The 18645-nt window shown below is 41.6% G+C and overlaps 1 protein-coding gene across 4 annotated transcripts in view; it reads left to right on the forward strand.

The window, feature by feature from the left end:
* Positions 1–18645, forward strand: part of KIF26A (kinesin family member 26A) — a 96563-nt gene that overhangs the window by 23604 nt on the left and 54314 nt on the right. For all 4 annotated transcript variants that reach the window (XM_077180764.1, XM_054634940.2, XM_077180762.1 and 1 more), the window contains exon 3: positions 9178–9678. In XM_077180764.1, coding sequence (XP_077036879.1) covers positions 9178–9678 — 501 coding nt within the window. The remainder of the gene's footprint in view (positions 1–9177; positions 9679–18645) is intronic.

Genomic DNA, 18645 nt, shown 5'->3' on the forward strand with positions numbered 1-18645 from the left:
CCAAGCCCTTCTGAGAGCTGCTCTCAGTCTGTTCATCCCCAGCCTGGATTGGTACTGGGGCTTGTCCTGACCCAGTGCAGCACCAGCGCTTGGTCTTGTAAAATCTCATGAGATTCACATTGAATTGAGCTTGTCCAGCTCTCTCTAGATGGCATCCCATCCTTCAGATGTGTCAGCTGCACCACTCAGCTTGATGTCATCTGCAAATCTGCTGAGGCTGCCCTCCACCAGCCTTAATGAAGATGTTAAATAACACTGGTCCCAATACAGACCCTGAGGGACACCACTTGTACCTGGTGCCCATTGAGATGGACAGATGGGAGTAGCTGGACTTGCACCTTCCAATTTAGGCATCTCATTTGGATTCCTGAAGAGCTGATCCCTGAAATTTTAGGGAACAAAATGTAGCAATTCTATACATTGTATCTGTAAAGAAAGATTGAAAGTGGGATATAAAATGTAGCCTAATTAATGATAAAAGATAGTTTTGGGTATGGTGATGATGCCCTGTATTTGACAGAAGAATTTTTCAAAGTGTATAGAAGGTCACAACTAGGACAAGAGGTATGAAATTAATGTAGGAATGATGCAAATTGGAAAGCTTGCTGTGAGGAAGATATAGTGTAGGTTACTAATAGTAACTAGTAGTCATCTAAGTAGAGCAGTAGTGTGAAGTCTGTGGCACTTGGACCCAAGCAGGAAGTCTGTGCACAGATGTGTTACCCATCTTTCCAAAACTAGTGTCATAGGGCTGGGGAATGATCTTCAGATCTTTAAAAAGTAATCCAGCTTTCTCCACTGGAATGGGCTCATCTATTTCTTGATCACCTCCCACAGGTGTTTTTCACCAGCTTCTTCTTTTGAGAATTTCTGAAGAGCATTCTCAACACCAATCTGTAGCAATTGCCAGTGCTCACTCACCTTTGAGAATTTTTGAGTTACCTTTGCTTAAAAGTAGGATGATTTCCTATTTTCCTTACCCAAGTGGATCTAGAAGGCAATTTTTTACCAATGAAGCTGGGTGAACAGCTTGGACAGGGAGGGGGTGTCTCATCCATGCTACCTAGTAAGCAAAGGAACTGGAGCAGACTCTTCAGGCAGAGTGTGGCAGCTTGTGGTTGAGGAGTTACAGATGCTCTTCATCATTCCTTGACTATTCATCCCTGTTAGGTTTTTTTTTTCCTTTTTTCCCCCCTTGCTTAATTCCAGTCAAGGAGAAAAAGTTAAAACCCAACTCCATTACAGTACGTCCTAAATTCAGATGTAAACCCAAAATTTTTCAGCCAACAAGATTTTTTTTTTTTTTGTGAAGCAAACTGAGGCAGTGAAACTTAATTAAGATGAAGAATAAGTGCAATCCACTTTTGTAATAATAAAAACTGCCTGGTGTGCTAACTGTGCACTGTATGCAGTAATTTCTAGCTTGCAAGGAGTGCACAATGGGGCAGCCTTTTGGTTGTGAAGGCTAAATCGTTTCTGTATGGTCTTCAAGTATTCATTTACCAAATAATTGATAAAATGAGCAAGTGAATGAGACACTAAGAGAGTGTGATCCAATGCCAAGTGCTGGTTTCCATAGTTGATTTTAAATCTACATTATGCTAATGATGTTCATTTGGAAAATGTGTCCACTCCCTAACTTCTGCCACTCAGTGCTCTGTTAATTGGATTCAGATGGTTGGGCTGAAGCAGTGGTAGGGTTCATACACAGAGGGGTGTTCCAAGCAATTTTTTTCTTTTTCCTATGCAGTCTTTCTAAGTTAGAGTTGCCTTCACTGTGGCTGGTGTCCAGCTGTTTTTGACCTCCCTCCTCAGAGGTCTGTCTGATACAAATGGGCACGGTTCTCCTGGGACAATGAAGTTATGATCATTTAGAGATGCTGAAGGTCTCATCTGGGGCGTGACTCCTCTCCCAGTGCACTGGGCTGGCTGGGCTGGGTTGCTGGTCAGAGTTCATCAGTGAGGGAGTCCTTTTCACCAGGCTCACAGTGCAATTTGTAATTCTGGAAACACAGAATGTGTTGACTGAATTTTAATAGTAGGAAGAGCCTTTTGTTTCCCATAAAATGATATTAAGAGGTGGTGTTTCTGAGGCATTTTGACAAGGCAGCATGTTTCTGTGAAGTGCTGCTCTGCTCTGATTTTCATCCCTTTGCTGAAATTTAGAGCTGTTCTATTATCTGGGCAGCCTCACTGAGCTCAAACTGTATGTGGGGTTGGTGGCATTCAGTGTGATGAAATCAGCATTAATTTCCCAAGTAGCTGTTCTAACCCATGAGCCCTTGGTTGCTTTGAGGAGGAAAGAGAAATTGTGACTTTTTATGCAGTTGTGACTCTAACAGGCAGAGTTTTTATAATCTGGTTTACTGTGCTCATAGGCTAACGAAAATTTATTCCCTGGTTTCAAAGAAAAAATAATTAGGGATGGAAACCTCTATCTTTTAAACAAAAGTGTCTAATTTCTGTAAGAGGATTTTGTCTGAATTTCTGAAAGTCAGCTTCATCCAAGTGGTTATTTCTGAAAGTAGAATCAAACAAAGGCATTTAGACACCAAGTATTGTGTGGTGATAGATATGCAACTGTTTCTACACATACTTGCTGCTGTTCCAAGTGATAATACTTTTCTGAAGGTTTATAAAAGAAATAAGAGGGAAATTAAAAAAGACACAACGTGTGCTGGAAGATGGTGTTTTCACATGAACAAAATTAGTACTGAATTTACATTGTGAAGTTATAGTAAGCCTCAGAGCCAAGAGGGAAAATTAAAAGATTACTTAAAACCAACAATAAACATGCAAATTAAAAGTCATAAATTTTAAATGAAGTCATACACTATTAAAAATAAGCATAAAATTGCATACTAGTTTGGATGTGTAGTTTATAGAACACACCAAATGTTAAAATTGGATGAAATTAAGAAAAACATTTTGCAAAGGCAAGTAAAATATCTGTTTAATTAGATTGTAAAGAAAGAAGATTAAAAGTAATATTTTGTGAAACAGTAATTACTGTTTTTCAGAAGTAGTCAGGTTCCTGTGTGTTGATCTAAATTTACCGGTGATAGCAGATCTCTTTGGGGTCTTTTGTTTTGCTTGTGTCTTTTAATTAATTTAAATGGCAACCACTACCTTTATGTTGTTTTCTTTGCACTGAACACACTGCATGGCTGTTTGCTCCACTACTCTGCCAGCTCATGAAAGCAAATCTGGTAGATCAGCTCATCCCCTCTGGTTCTGAGAGGTTAAAAGCCAACTCATTGCCGGGGACTATACAGCAAGATAACAGGAAAGGCAGCTGAGGCCATTGGGAGGTGGGCTGAGGTGCTGATGGGAGCCTGAGATGTAAATAAACCAGATTGCTCTCATTTCCTCTTTCCACTGTATTATGCATTCCAATAGCACCATTCATCTTTATGACAGACACCTATTGCTTTAACTTTACTGCAGGCCACTGAAGTACATTAAAGTGGGCAGGAAATGGAAATAAATAGAGTTCAGTGGAGCTGCCCAATAACTGAACACGGCGCAGTCGTTTTTAGTGCGGGGTCACGCGGTTCTGAGCAGATTTATCCTATTGCCTGGCTTTTGTTAGAAAGATGGGCCCTGTTTAAAAGAGATACCCTGTGATTTTTTTTATATAAGTAAGAAGATGTGCTTGGATTTTTATTTTTTTTTTCCCGAAACTCTTTGGGATGCCAGAGATGAAAAGAAATTGGGTTGAGTCTCAGCTGGGTAGAGTCAGGGGGATATGTCTGTGTGCACTACCTCAGGTTGTGGCTGGAAACAGAATAATGGGATTGAGACTTAAAGAAATCCTGCTAGGAGATAGAATGGGAGGATGGCCACAGCCCACTGGCTTAAATTAACCTTCCACCTAAAGGTAGTGAGACATTACTGTAAGGGGACCGAATGGAATTAGGCCTTAAAAATGTATCTACTTTTTTCCTAATTCCTGCACATATTGTTCACTTTGGAAATGTGGATTGCTTTCCTGCTTGTTCAGAGGAATGTTTTCAAGGACAGTGAAGTTACACTGCAGGTTCCAGATACCCTTAACTCCCAGGAGTTGGGACTTCAGGTGAATTCTGTTTTTGTGAAAGCTTCATGTGTTTGTTTTTCCTTGATTGTTTATATTCTGATAAGATGAGGTCAGTGACTGAATGAATTAACAACATGGGTTACTTGAAGACTTAAAGCTCATATTTTCAATCCCTTGAGATTAGTCAGATAGTTGGAAACTTCTCTAAAAAAAAAAAAATCATTAGAATTGTTTTTTTTCCCCCCTTGATTGCATTGAACACTCTCCGGGTTTGCTGAATGTAGTGCTTGCTTTTTTTGTTTGTTTGTTTTCACAATGACTGCTATATAGTTGAAAGCAGGCATCAGCCTTCTAGGTATTTGTCAATATAGAAGATACAAGGGAATATTTCACAATGTCTTGTAAGATAAAAACTAATTTGTAAGCAGCATGGCAGAGATCTGGAAGGACAATTAAGACAAAAAATCATTAACATTGATTCTTGTGCACTGGGATAGTACATTCCTTTCTCCAAAAGCATCTTTTTAATATGTTTTTCACCTCAATCTGTATTTAATTATATATTTCAATGTGACATTCAATGATTCTTCTTTCTCTTAAATTATATTTATATCAAGACTTTAATTCAATTCAGAATACTGCTCTGGATACACTCTCACTGCAGAAAGCAGTGCCAGGCAAAATTGTGGGTAATTACTGAGGATGGTTGTTGGCAATTTGACTTTTCATCATTTGTTCGTCATCGTTTGTTCACACTCTGTGCATAGTTCCTCTCTGAAAGGATTAGGTTACAGATGGGTGGGTATTACTTCAGGGACTTCTTAAGTGAGAATCCAGATGCTGTGCTGCCTCCTCTTCTCTTGCTTAGTTGGGGAGTTAGAAGTCAGTAGCTGCAGGTAAGATTCAAAGCTTTTATCTTTGTTTCTCTTTTTCAGTGGGAAAAACCTCTCTATTCATTCTTGTTAGTTGAACAGAAAATGTAACTGCTAACTCTAAGTATATGGGAAATTACAGATTGAGCTATGATTTCAAAGTAATTTAAGTGCAGTTTTCACTTACAAACTGCTTCAAGTTCTCAGAATAGTTCAGGTCCAGGAAGGTTATTTGATGTTTCGTACTTTGAAAACCTGGCTGTGACTTTGGTGTCTAAGCTGTAGCAGGGATTTTTGGTGGTATTGGCCTCTGGCCACGTCCCAGTTGCTGTGAGTTATGTCTGTAGTTTCAAGGGCAGTGGTCTGGGCATGTGGTATTTTGCAGTTGTGAAATGTGGGTTTTGTTTGTGTGCCCCACATGCTACCCCACAGCTGAGTCCCTGCAGGGTCCTCCTTGCTTTCGTGTGGAGGCAGCAGAGCTGAGCTCTTACATCAGAGAGGGAAACCTCCATCACAGACTGTTTCCTTCTCGCTGTTGCAAGTAGCAACTTCTGATGTGCTTTCAAGTCTGTGCTCCTTTTCCCTTCTCCTGGTTTCAGAGTAAAGCCTGGAGGCAGGCTTTGGGCTAAATGCTCCAGTGCTGAAGGAAATGAGCATTTTGCCAGTGTTCTAGCGGGAGCACAGTCCTGGTTTTCCAAGTTTGCCATGCTGAACGTGCAGACCATTTCTGTGAGCCCCTCTCCTGTGGGCAGTTTGCATGTGTGTCTCTAAGCTCCCTGCAGCAGTTTGCAGCTGGCTTGTGTCTGTAAGAACTGCTTGCTGAAAAGCAGTGGTACATTCAAGCATTCAGGAAATTTGTCCTCATATAAGGACATGCAATTATCTCATGCCCTGACCTTGCTGGGGGCTGCTGGGCTCCTCAGTTCCTAGTGGGACCATTTATTTTACTATTCTAACAGTCTGTGATGTTTGAATATCTAAAATTTGTATGCAAAAGTTAAAAGCTGAGTCTGAAATTAGGGTTTTGGTTTCTGCAGTGGGAGGGGAAGCTGTGAATGTTACAGCATCACAGTATTCTGCTTATCCTGCTTGTTCAGGAGGAAAGAAGAGCATTTGGAAAGTAGGTGTGACAAAGACAGCATAGTTTATTTATGCTGTGGAGGAACAAAAGAGTCATGTTCTTTGTAGCACAGCAGACTAAAGAGGTTTTGGAGCAGTGTTTGGAACAGAGGCTTGTGTTTTGTATGTTTAATTTTTGTGCCATTGCCCTCAGCAATTTGCACCCCCCCTTTGTTTGGCTGGCCTGTCTGCTGCTGGAGCTGCAGCAAGGATGGATGCCTTTGGCTGCTTCACCCCTCCCACGTGTGTGTCACACATTTGGTCACTCAGGTTTTATTTCTTCCCTCTGTTAAACACGAGAGTGTAACTCCCAGCCCAGCCTTGTTAGGGTGTGAGCTGCTGAAGCAGGGGCTCCCCAGCACCAGGCATTGTCACTGGGCAGGAAAACCTCTTTAATGGGGCTGGCTAAACTTTTAAGTTATGGTTAATGTTTTTAACAGTAACTTGTGTTTCCTCTGGCCTTCACGCCCAACCATTAGCCAGGTGTTTTTGTCTCTCAGAGTGGAAAAATAAAAGTAATCTAACTATCCAGCTGGGCCCTTACTGAGGTGGAGAAGGTTCTCCACAACTGGAGAAGGTTGGCCACAATGCCAGCTGCGGGTCACAGAGGCTGGATGTGTGGGTTAAGAGGCTCCTTGTAAAGCTTGGCAAAACATAAGCGTTGGAAATGAGATGCCTTTTTCTTTTACTATAAATAACCTGTGAGGTTTAAATTTGGCATGCTATGTGCCTATAAGCTTTGCTCTGTGCAATTTTCTAAATATATATTTTTTTAAAATTTATTTTTGTTCCCCCCTTTAATATGACATCAACTTGATTTCTTTGTAACTGCGAGACAAGCCCGACTCTGATCTGCCTTATGCTGTAAACTGTGTTTATGGAGCTAGAATTGGGGTCATTAATTTTCTTTACATCAAAAGAAGTAATTTCTTTTAAATGAGAAGCCTGTTTCACCTAGTAATTCGCTTTAATTGCTTATTTGAAACTTTTGACATTTGATAGCAATTTAAGCATTGCCAGATGAGGCTCATGCAGTGGGGACGTGCAGGTGCTTCCTTGTGTGCCCAGCTTGGTTCAAAGGAGCGAGCCCAGGGATGTGCCTGGTGCAGATGGGGCACCCAGTGCTGGAAGGTGGTGTATTTTGGGGCTCTGTGAATAGAAGCTGTGTGTCAGCCTCAGCAAGTATTTGCTCAGAGGGCTCTCTTCCCTTGGAGGAGTTTCTGAGGAGCACTGAGCACGGTGCTGTTTGTTTTTCTTGGGAGATAGACTGCATGGCCTTTGTTTTACCCGAGGCTAAATAAAGCTTGCAGAACTGAGTCTCTGTGTTTTTTTTTTTTAAAGTCTAACCAATAGCACTTTCTGCTGAAGGGATAGAAAAAAGTTTCTAAAATATTAATTACTTTTTTTTCATGACTAATATCTCTTAATTTAGTATTACCATCTTCTGGGAGGTTTGGTGGGAAAGAATTTTCTTCCTCATGAGGGTAAGCAAATGGTGCAACTTCAAAGGCATTTTTAGCAGGATCTAAACCTCAATAAAGAGAAGAGACAAAAATGAAACAGTGTCTTTCACTTCACTTTTTATGCTGATTCACTATTGTGAATCAATTTATTGTTCAGCCACTGCCAGGAGAAGCTTTTCTTAGCCTCAGAAGTATTTTTAATTTTAAGTCAATAAACAATAATTTAGATTATTGCAGAAAGACCAACTTTGATTAATGGCTTTTGGCTGTGGAATAATGTGATACTAGATATACTTACAGTGGTTTCTATCCACACTGTACTGTGTCTCGTGAGATCATTGAAACTATTGCAGGAGTAGTCCAACAGCTGAACATGAGATAAATTCTGTACTGCTGCTGCAGAAGTTAAGCAGTGTTTTAGTACTTTCTGAATTCAGAGCAAAGCCAAAGTACCAGTGCCAAGACTTCTTTAAAGAGTTTTATTGATGTGCATTGTAATTAAAACCAGAATGAGTTTTCTAATAGCACATTCATTTCCTAGAGAGCAATTGCAGCTTGGCATAAAGTAATACATTTTTAAAAACAAGTGCCAATCTGGGGATATCCCCAGCATATGTTGGATGGCTGATTTACCAGCTATGTGTGTCCTACTTATTAACAAGAAAATTAAATATTTTCATTTAAAATAATTATACAAATAAACCTTTGGCTGTGCTGTGATTTCATTAAAACCTTAATTGTTTAGAGAGCTCTATGAGGGTGTGTGAAGTTGGGTCAGTTTTACTGCCTGGTGTTAGGCTCGATAGCAGATTTACGACAGGGCTGGGTTTAATCTCTTGACTAATCTTTTCAGTAGCAGGCCTGGGATGGGAGGGCGTTTGTGTGTTGCAGGAGATAGGTAACTCTATCTCTGAAGTGGAAACACAGTGCTGGGTTTTAAAATGTCTTAGCAGCCTTAAAATGAACTAGCCAAGGGCTGGTGGGGAATTGCTCTGTGGAAACAAAATAGGTGTTGCTTTTAAATCAGCGTCTTAGTGTGCACATTGTCACACCTTCACACATGGCTGTAGGCTCAAATCTATTTCTCATTAAAGCAACTGTAGCAGAAGGGAATATTGCAATGATCTGGGTTGCAAAGATCAGAAGTAACAGTCCTGTGGGCAGCACCATGTAAACTGGCTTTTATGCCCCTTGATTCATCATTTCTGAGGGTAAGGGCAGCAGGACATTTACCAGGTCATGAATTAATTTTTCAAAATACTTTCAGTCTAATTTTCCTTGGTTTCTGATGGTGGTATGCCTTTGAATCAAGTTACGATATTTGTAGGTTCAGCATCTCAACTAACATTGTTCCTGAGCATGGGAAACACGGGTGCTGTAGATGTCTCCAAAGGAGAGTTAATTAGAAGAATGAGCAGTTATCAAGAACACCGCAGCTCCACTGTTTAATTCTGATGATAATTTTCATGCTGGGTCTAATACAAATGAATTCACTTTTGGTTTATTAATCCACTGTGGGCCTGTTAGGGTATTCAGCAGAAAAAATGCTGAGAGTTACAGAACAGATTTAAAGTACTTCCGTGAGTGGAGAGCAAATCAGAGAACTTTCATTTTTCCTCTTGTTTTTATCCTTCTGCATCACTTCAACTGACTATGTTTTCCCCCCCTTTCTCCCCTTCTTTAGGACCCACGATTATCAGCTTTAATTTTTGACAAGCTTCAAGTGCCTGACTACTTACAGAAAAACAGGAATGAAGGAGAGAGCAGATGTGAAACCTGTGCCACTCACTTGAATCAGCTGAAGCAGGAAGCCATTCAGATGATGCACACCCTCAGCCAAACCAGCTACCCAGAGATGCCTGACCTCCCGCCCGGCGCCGGGGCCGTGACCAGCATGGTACCCAGGATGGTCACTGTCTCTTCCCAGAGGGACCTGCCCCTCCTTGCTGGGCAGGTGGGCAGGCAGCCTGGGAAGTCTCCCAATCTCTTCTCTGCTGCAGAGAGGAAGAAAGGACTGGGATGGTCTCAAGGCGTGGGCGGTTTTCCCAACTCCAGCGTTCAAGTGACGGTGGCCCCCAGCGGCCTCAGTGGTGCCCTGAGCTCTGTCACCATCCAAGCTCAGCAGTACCTCGAGGGCATGTGGAGTATCTCCAGAGTGAACAGCTTCCTGCCTCAGGCTTGTCTAGTAAGTAGTGATAATTCAGCTGCCTTGGTTTTGTTTGCATGTGTGTGGACATACAGAGGGATACAGATAAAATTTGAGATCTGTACATGTTTATCTTTGTGGGGATCAGCTAATGGTATTCTAAGCCGTGTTTCAAGAGCTAAAGAGAGTTAAAGAGCTTTGGAAGATGTTCTATCAGATGTCATGAGGAATTTGCTTTCTTATCTCACATGGTGAAATCCTTTCCTCAGATGTTTTTGCACCTATTTTAGCTTCATGTATGCAGGTGATGCTATTTGTCTGTCACGTACCTGGTAACTCCTTTAGAAAAACACAAAAGGCCAAGTTTGTCACACATGAAGCTCTGGGAGCTTCATGGGATTATATCAAAGGTGAACTTGACCCTCAAGTCTAGTGCAGAGCTTCCAAGACTGTGTGCAGTTCAGCAGTTGCTGTTGATGGACTGTGATGCACAGCATTAATCTGCAGCTTAGATGTGTTGCACAACTTTTGCTGCTGAGGAAGGGGCTCAGGAGGTTGCTTTAGAGCCACATGCCTGTAAATGTCACTGCACTTGGATTTTCAGCCTTGATGTTGTTTCCCTGTATTCTCTGTGATTGTAAGAACTCTTGTGGGAAATGGGAAAGCTTTGTAGAGGTGCACATTACCTTTAAAAGCAAATTCATGATGTGCCTATCTATGGGACTGTGCTAAGAAGGAGGATACAGTACATGGCTGGTTTTGACTGAGATTTATTCCTGACCAGTTTTCAGGTAGTGAATGGGGGAGTGTGTGTAATAATGAAATGTGTACAATTTGAAGTAAAGGTTTTCACTTAAAGATGACCTGACAGACCTTGTGAGATTAGGTATTTTGGTGCCAAGCAGCTTTAAATTTTACATGATGCCTTATGTGCTGTTGTATGTAAACACTACCTAATATTGCTTGGTAGCTTCAGCTGGTTGAGCTCCAAGATCATCAGAGATAAATATTTGAGTGCTGCTGTGTAACAACATTACTTTTTCAGGCTGACTTGTGCTTCCTTCCAGAAAAGGCTTGGAGACTTGATTCCTGCCTCCCATACTTTTCTCTCTTAAGGAAACGTGTGAATTCACATAAATTCCACCTCTGAGGGATTTAAATCCAGTGAATCTCTACTGACATCAGGTCACTCACTAAGAAAAGGGAAAATGGCCCATTCAGCTCTTCATGGTTTATAAGGAACTTCTGCTATAAGAGCTTTTCTCTAAAATGCTGCTCCATGCATTAGGGATCAATTTGGCCATGTATGGTATCTGATGTTACCTTTAAATTGCCTTCTAAGTTCATTGTATATCACAGAAATAGAGAAGGAAAAATGGGAAAGCTGCTAGGCTAAGAAGCCTGCACTCTGAAAGCAGAAGTATTTCCATTTGTCTGCTCATTCTTTGCCTGCCCTTATTCTTGTCCTAAATAATTCAGTAACAGCCAGCTACAGATTTCTTCCTGCTTAACCATGCTGACTGATAGATGTGGTCTTCCCTAACCACTATGCTATTCTAAGATAAAACTGTTGCCTCATTTAACCCCTGTGAAGGAAAAATGTGTATCATGCAGCAGAGCTTAAGTGTGATTTAGAAATGTGCAAAGAAACTCAGTAGCCTGGAAAACAGTGACCTTTAACGAAAGGACAAACACTGTGAGTGTTGGAGGCAGCTTGGATGTGATCCAGTCATCTGCAAGGATCATTTAGATTTATAAGCAGTTTTTGGAGAGAAGCTAGTCTTCAGTTGTTTTATCTCTCCTCTCTCTTTATTTATTTTATTCATTTAAACCCAAATGTAGTTACTGAAGACTGTGAGTGCATCTCTTTCCTGATGGTGCTTCTTGTGTCTGTCGGAATTCTTCCACTGCCTTGTGTATTGTTAAGAGCCTTGTGTCTGATGAAGTTGTTTGGGTGGGTGAGGCAGAAAGTGCTTCCCCTGCGCTCTTCCCCTGAGAAATCACAGGTGTTGAAGGAAACAGGATTGGAGAGATTTCAGGAAACAGCTAGTCTGGCCCTTGTCTAGGATAGTATCCACTGCAGGACATTCTTGTCCAACGCTTATCTTACATAATTTCGCAATTTTTCAAAGACTGGGATTTTCCCAGTTCTATTAATTCTCACATCTAAACTTCCTTCCCTATTAGAAAAGTTTATTTGGTTTATTTACTTTTTTTTTTTTTTTTTACTGGTTAGAGAGAAAATTTTGTCTTTTCTTTTCTGAAGTTAGAGACAGAGTTTGGGTTTCAGATTAACCCAGAAGAGAACTGTTCTTATACATACTTTTAGTGATGTCTGTCTTTAGTAATACTTCCTGTCTTGTGGAGCAAAGCTGGTCTGGCTAGAGAAATTCTGGAGCAGGACTACTGCAGTAGAAAGAACAGCACTGAATGTACTATTTATTAAGTGTGACTGGATTTTGAAGACTTCAGCCCCCATTTAGGCAACATACTGCACAAATGCAGAAGTAAAGGATGGCTCTTTTCTCAGGGAGTTTCCACTCTTGGTTGTGACACCAGTAATTTTGACCACCCTGTAAATACTCCATGGAAATCTGTATTTACTTGCACCTTTTTTCCTTACCAAAGGGTACTTGAAACAGGTGCTGAACTCCCTGGTGGGAGGCTTCTACCCAATGCCCGTCCTCCCAGTGATTTAATTCACTGCTGCATATGAAGTGGGCATGATTAATTTTACAAATCTGGGAAGACAAAAGTAAAGGCTGGAGTTCATCTCAAGTATTTTTAATTGTCAAAACCCCAGGTATTTATTATAACATAATTACTGAGGCTTCCTTTGGGGCTGTGGAAGACCAACAGGCACTTCAGAGATGCTTTGTCCTTCTCATCTTGGATGTCTCTCTTGGCCTGCCTTGTCCACCAAGGGTGCCTGTGGCTTCCAGCTGGTGCTGGTGGAGCCCAGGTAGGTCATGTGGAGTGAATCCTATTTTGGATGCAGCCTACTGTGTCCCCAGTGCCTTCTAGGTGTGAAAATACACCCCAGTGTACATCTGCCAAACCTCAGGGGACCTTGCAGCCGCACACATTTCTCCAGGATCTGTATTTTTTATTCGTGGTTAGTTCTAATAGTGGCAGTAGGGAAATTGTCTGTGGAGAGAAAAAAAAAAGATTTGATTTCTGCTCCTCTCATCTCCCTCCCCAAACTAGCATGTATTACCTTGTTATGTCACTTACAGTTGTGAAAACACTTCTGGGCTGAACGTTGGGGGTCAGAAGTGCAGGACATCGTAAATTTTTAATATGTGTTTGGAGTTCAAGTGTGAAAAATCCATTATATAGATTATAAATTTTTTGAACAGGAACGTGTGTTTGAAGCGCAGTGTGGGTGCTGCTCAAATGAAAATAATAACCATGGGCTTTGGGAGCTGTAAAGAGGAACAGTAATTAAGGATGTGGAGGAAGGTTCAGGGAGGGGAAGACTAGGATTGCAACCAAGGTGCAAAAGGTGAAGATGTAATCAGCTGCTTTACCCAAGTGGCCCGTTGTGAAAAATTACAAAAAATAATCATCAGTAGCAGTGATAAGTTGTCTGAGCAGACAGTGAACACAGTGGAGGGGAGGGAGCTGGTGTAACTCTGGGTAAAGCAGCTGATTTGTGCTGGACGCCTGACAACTGTAATTAATAAATAGTTTTGTATTGATGTTTTCAGTTCTTGACCTGACAAGCGACTGTAAGGTTACTACTCAAATCAAAAAAACCCATTAGCAGTGCTAAGCACTGACATCCAGTTTAATGCAAAAGGAGAGGACTGAGGGGAGTTTGGGCTTCCCAGAAAGCCCAAACTGTTGTTGGGCTTTCAACTGTTGTTGAAATCTGGCTGAGAGGTAGAACATTAAAACCACTGAAAATACCTTGTACGCTTATTAGAAATATCTGCATTTATTGGGTATTGTAGAAAGAAAGAGGTCTTACTGTACATTTTAAATTGAGTGTGTTATTATTATGCAGTGTTATATGCTGCATAAAAGTGCTAAAGTAGCCATGCCATGTGCTATAAAGACTTCTCAGTGAAATAGGGCTTATTTGCAAATTGCATTTTCTTTCATCTTACACAAAATGAGATCCTCGTCACACTGTATTTCTTACTTGAACATGTACAGTTGGCACTGGTTATAAGGCAAAGCATTGTGGCTCCTTGAACACTTAACAATTTGTAAGTGGATTTAAAAATATATTAAAAACACACCATTAAGAAATTGAAAAAGTTGGAGCACTAAAAAATTTGAAGAGCCTTAAGTAAAACTTCTAAAGCCTATATATGCAAAATTGTAAAATTATCAAATGTATGTTCCTGAGAGTATTCACAAATTTAAATTTAGGTATGAGCTTATTGCTTGGGTCTGTGAAGTTCAGAGAGGGAGGATTCACCCACAGCACAGCACATGTAAATGGGTGCATAGACTCTGAAGTTAAAGAAGTTGTGTTTATTTGTCTTACGTGAAAAACCTCTGAGTTATTTTAGTCACAATTCAAACTTCCCTGTAGTTTGAGTAAGTCTTCTGCTTACCCTAATCTAAACCAGATGGTTTTGTCTGAGAGTAGTTCAGCCTCTGTTGACTTTCCTTAAAGCCTCTTTGTTTGTTTATAGCAAGGCTGACTTACATTTTGTTTAAAAGATGCAATAAAAAGCTGACTGTGGAAAACAGAACAATGACAAGATTTACTTTCCAGCATTTACTTTTTTACTTTGATAAATGTCATGCCAAATGGATTTTTAAATTAATTTTTAAAACCCTACTTGATAGCTTTCTCAGTGACCTTTTATTAATACAATGTGGGAAATATATTTTGTAATGAAACAATTAAAATACAGTGCATTGACCATAAATCTTGTCCGTGAGACATATGGATGTCTTTGAGCTTTGGGACATTCCTCGGACTCCATGTATAACATCTTGATCCTCAAGAAGTCAATGTTAGACAGATGGTGAGGCAGGGACTGCACAGGGGCTCTTCTGTTTTCTCTTTAGCTCCAGTAGTGTTGGTGTCACTGCTTTTGTAGAGGAAGTAAATAAATAAAGGAAAAGGGGGTGGCAAAAAATACTACCTTTCAAAGTTAGTGTTGGTCACTCTCCATAACAAGTCTCAGCAGCAGAAGGAAACCTTTCAGTCCAGGTTACTAAATGCTTTCTCATACTAACCCAATTTATGTTCCCGTGGAAAGACCTTTGCTGTGGTGCTGCATGTCAGCTGGGCAGTCATGCCTTGCCTTGGGCTTTGCTGCCTTGGCAAAGGGAGGGGTGTGATGTGGGGTTACAACACTGCCCCTGCCAGTGAGACCCTGCCCCAGCGGCCAGGGAGCAGACTGCCTTGGGAAGAGTGGGTTGGGAATTCAGCCTTAAACGTGCAGCAGGAAGCATAACCCTCTGCTTTGTGTAGTTATTGGGACCTTTGTGCTGTCCTATTCTAGATTGTCCCCAGTGTAGGGTGATAAGGTGAAAATGAGGTTACTTTTTAACAAATTTCCAGGCATCAGAGTGATACAGGAAAAATACTAAGAGTTAACTGAAAGGCTCATTTCCACCTTGTAGCCAATAACCTTTCTTGGGTGAGGGTGTGGATTGCATTTCTTTTTATTGTGTTTGACACTTCCACCATAGTGTTGGTTTTACAGTTGTGGGACAGGGTAACTCTTTGAGGACTCAGACCCTCTTGTGGCTCACATTACCACCTGAAAGCAGTTCTTTTGATCTTTCACCCCTCCAGGCTAAGCAGTTGTTATTACAACTCTCATGAGGAAACAAGTCCATGCTTGCCTTAGTTGACAACTGAAGTCAGCAGGCAATAATAAGGAATGTTTGCCCAGACTTCACCTGTAACTCTTCAGAGATAGATTTAAGACAAGCAGACTTCAGAGATTATGTGGAAATGGTAATCCACTGGATTTACCTTTGCCCACAGTGCATTCTCTCATCTGGCAAATGTATCATAAGCTACACTAAATACCCCAAATACTTCAATTTTCTACTCTTGCCTTTCAACTTGTTTCTTTGGCCTTTTCTGTTCACTTTGCTCCCTTCAGCTTCTCTTGCCTCATTCTAGTCCATTTATGCTCTAAATTTGCTCCACTATAAATCCTCTGGTGAACTGATAATCAGTGCATCCCATGCCACCCCAGGACTAGAAGTTGCCATGCAGGGAAGGTTCATGCTTTTTGGCTGAAGCTTGGAAGTGGTGTCATCCAAGATTTGAGAAAGAACAGCTTGAACAGCTTTTACAAGGCTACTGTTGCATGGGCTACATGGGTTAAGGGTGGGCTGCAGATGAATAATGCCTCTGGCTTCAGAAGTTCATGCAGCAGAGAAACCAAATAAATTCAGGCTGAGCTCAGACCTTAGTTGTGTGCAGGGGGGGTGGAGGGGAAAGTCTTGCAGTGGTGTCTGTATAGTACATGAAAGGAACTGATTTGTACAGATGAATGCAGGTAGGACTGCCCAGTTGTCCTGCTTGTGTAGAATAGTATTTGAACATCATCTATTTTTTGTTTTTGGAAAGTGCTTTGAATTTGACATTTTCTCAGCAGGCTGTTTACTGGAATGATGGCATGTTGAGGGTGTGGGCCTTCAGATGGTTGAGAGATGTGCACAGTGCAAGCATTGGTGAAAGCATCTCCTGTTGTTTTGTGGCTGAGCGTGGGGCAAAAATTGGTGCTCTTTGTTACTTGCAGCTAGAGTCACTGAAGGGCCCTGCCTGGCAGCTTCTGACAGGAGGTTTGAAAAGCATAAATAGAAAATGATGTATCTATTTTTGTGTTTCAGCACTTAGGAGAGAATTTATGATGTATGGATAGAGTTCATAGATATTTCAAGCATTTCATATGTGTGTGTTTAATGGAATGGATTGCCACTTTAGTGAACATAGCATCAAATCAGCTCTGTTAATTGAAAAAGATTTTTCACATTATTGCTAATGATGTGACACAGTTTTGTTAGAGATGGTGCATAAAATAGCACTACTTCAAGTGACATTAATGTATGCATTTAAATTCCTTTTTTCCCATTTACGTGCATTATTGATTTTATTTCATTGTTGAGCAGCTAATGGATTTATAATTTGAATACAGTCACTGTAATCAATGATGGGATTACTAGACTTATAAATAGAACTTTAAAACTACGATGAGATAATTTCACAGTGACATTATAGAGAGTGAGCTGCCCAACCAGGAAGACTGAGTGGATGAGGTCCTCCAAAGACAGGCAGGAACAACCTCATGTTCAGAAGTCCTGGTCCTTTTGAGGGACAACACAGCAGGGCATAAGCAATGTAGGAGGTTCCTGGAATGTGTTAATGATAATTTTCTTCTCCAAGTGACAGAAGAGCCAATGAGGAGAGGTGCTGTGCTGGGCCTTGGTTGTGATCAGTGATGCAGAGTACCTGGAACCCTGGAGCCAGTGGTGTTCCCCAGGGGTGGGTCTGTGCTGATTCCAGTTTATTTCATCATATTCATCAATGCCCTGGATGGAGGGACAGTGCTCAACCTTGGGAAGCTTGCTGAGGAGGAATGGCTGCTACCACAAAGTGCCAGCTGTGCCATCCAGCAAGACCTGGACAGGCTGGAAATGTGGATAGAGAGGAACATAATGAAACTCAACCAAAGCAAGTGCAGGGTTCTGCAGCTGGGGAGGTTTAACCCCATGTACCAGTACAGACTGGGGGCTGACCTACAGAAAACAGCTCTGGGAGTCCTGGTAGACAACAAGCTAACCCTGAGCCAGCACTGCCCTTGTGAACAAGAAGGCCAATGGTATTGAGGACTGCATCAGGAGGAGCATTGCCAGCAGATCAAGGCGGGTGACCTCTGCTCAGCCCTGGGTGAGACCACATCTGGAGTGCTGTGTCCAGTTCTGGGCTCCTCTGTTCCAGAAAGACACAGTGCTCCTGGAGAGGGTCCCATGGAGGGGCTGTGAAGATGGTGAGGGGACTGGAGCATCTCTCTTAAGAGACAAGGCTGAGGGAGCTGTGCCTTTTAGCCTGGAAAAGAGACAACTGAGTTAACTCCTCTGAATTTGCATGGCTGCTTCTATTTCAAATCTGTATGAGTTTGTTCTTTTGTGATACCTTATGCAAAGGAAGAATTTGAAAGGTGCTATAGGCATGAGTCTGTTGCTGTGTTTTAGGTGTTGTTAGATAATGGATCTGCCATTCAGAACTGTCTCTTGTGTTTCTTAAAAAAGAAGGTGATGAAGTTGTACAAGGTGAAGAAGTTGTACAAGGCTGTTTTAGGTGTCAGGTGGCAGTGGAAGGATAAAGAAGGGGAGAGTGGCCCTTGAGATGCCTTGTGAAAGGTCTAGGTTGAGGTTGTTAATGCAAGGTAGCTGTATGGACATCCCCTTGAGGCCTGTCAGCCTCTCCCTACGACTCTGAAGTACTGATAGGGGATGTGGGAATAGCACAACCTCCTGTTGCTAGTTATGCTAAGATTCTCTTGAAAAGATTGAATGGGAATGATAAGAACATTAGTAATATCCTGCTGGGTCTCAGCTGCAGCCTGTCTAGCCCAGGGCTGTCTCCAGCAGTGAAGCTGGAAATGGTATTTAGGGAGAGCTGTGGAGCCTGGCTGCTTTCTGCAGTCTGCTCATGCCCAGTTGGAGAATTCACAGGGACACATACCTGTCTGATCTGTTCAGGGACCTGCTGTTCAGGAATTTATCCAAACCCTCTCTGACCCTGAAACACCCTCTAGCTCCACAGCCTTCTGTATGCTAGCAGGTTCCATGGGTTCACTACCCCAGTACAGAGTATTTGCTTTCATTCCATTTATTCAGTACCTCCATGACTTTGTAAACCTCAGTCAGGCTGTCCTCAATCTTCCCTTCTCCAAGCAAGAGAAGGCTCCCAGCCTCTTTTATCTCTCCTTCTGGGACAGCTGCTTTGCACAGTCACACTTGGGAATTTCTTCTGGAATTCCTTCTTATTGGCATTTTGTTACTTGAAAGAGCTCT

The sequence above is a fragment of the Agelaius phoeniceus genome, chromosome 6, assembly GCF_051311805.1.
Source record: "Agelaius phoeniceus isolate bAgePho1 chromosome 6, bAgePho1.hap1, whole genome shotgun sequence".
Classification (NCBI taxonomy): Eukaryota; Metazoa; Chordata; class Aves; order Passeriformes; family Icteridae; genus Agelaius; species Agelaius phoeniceus.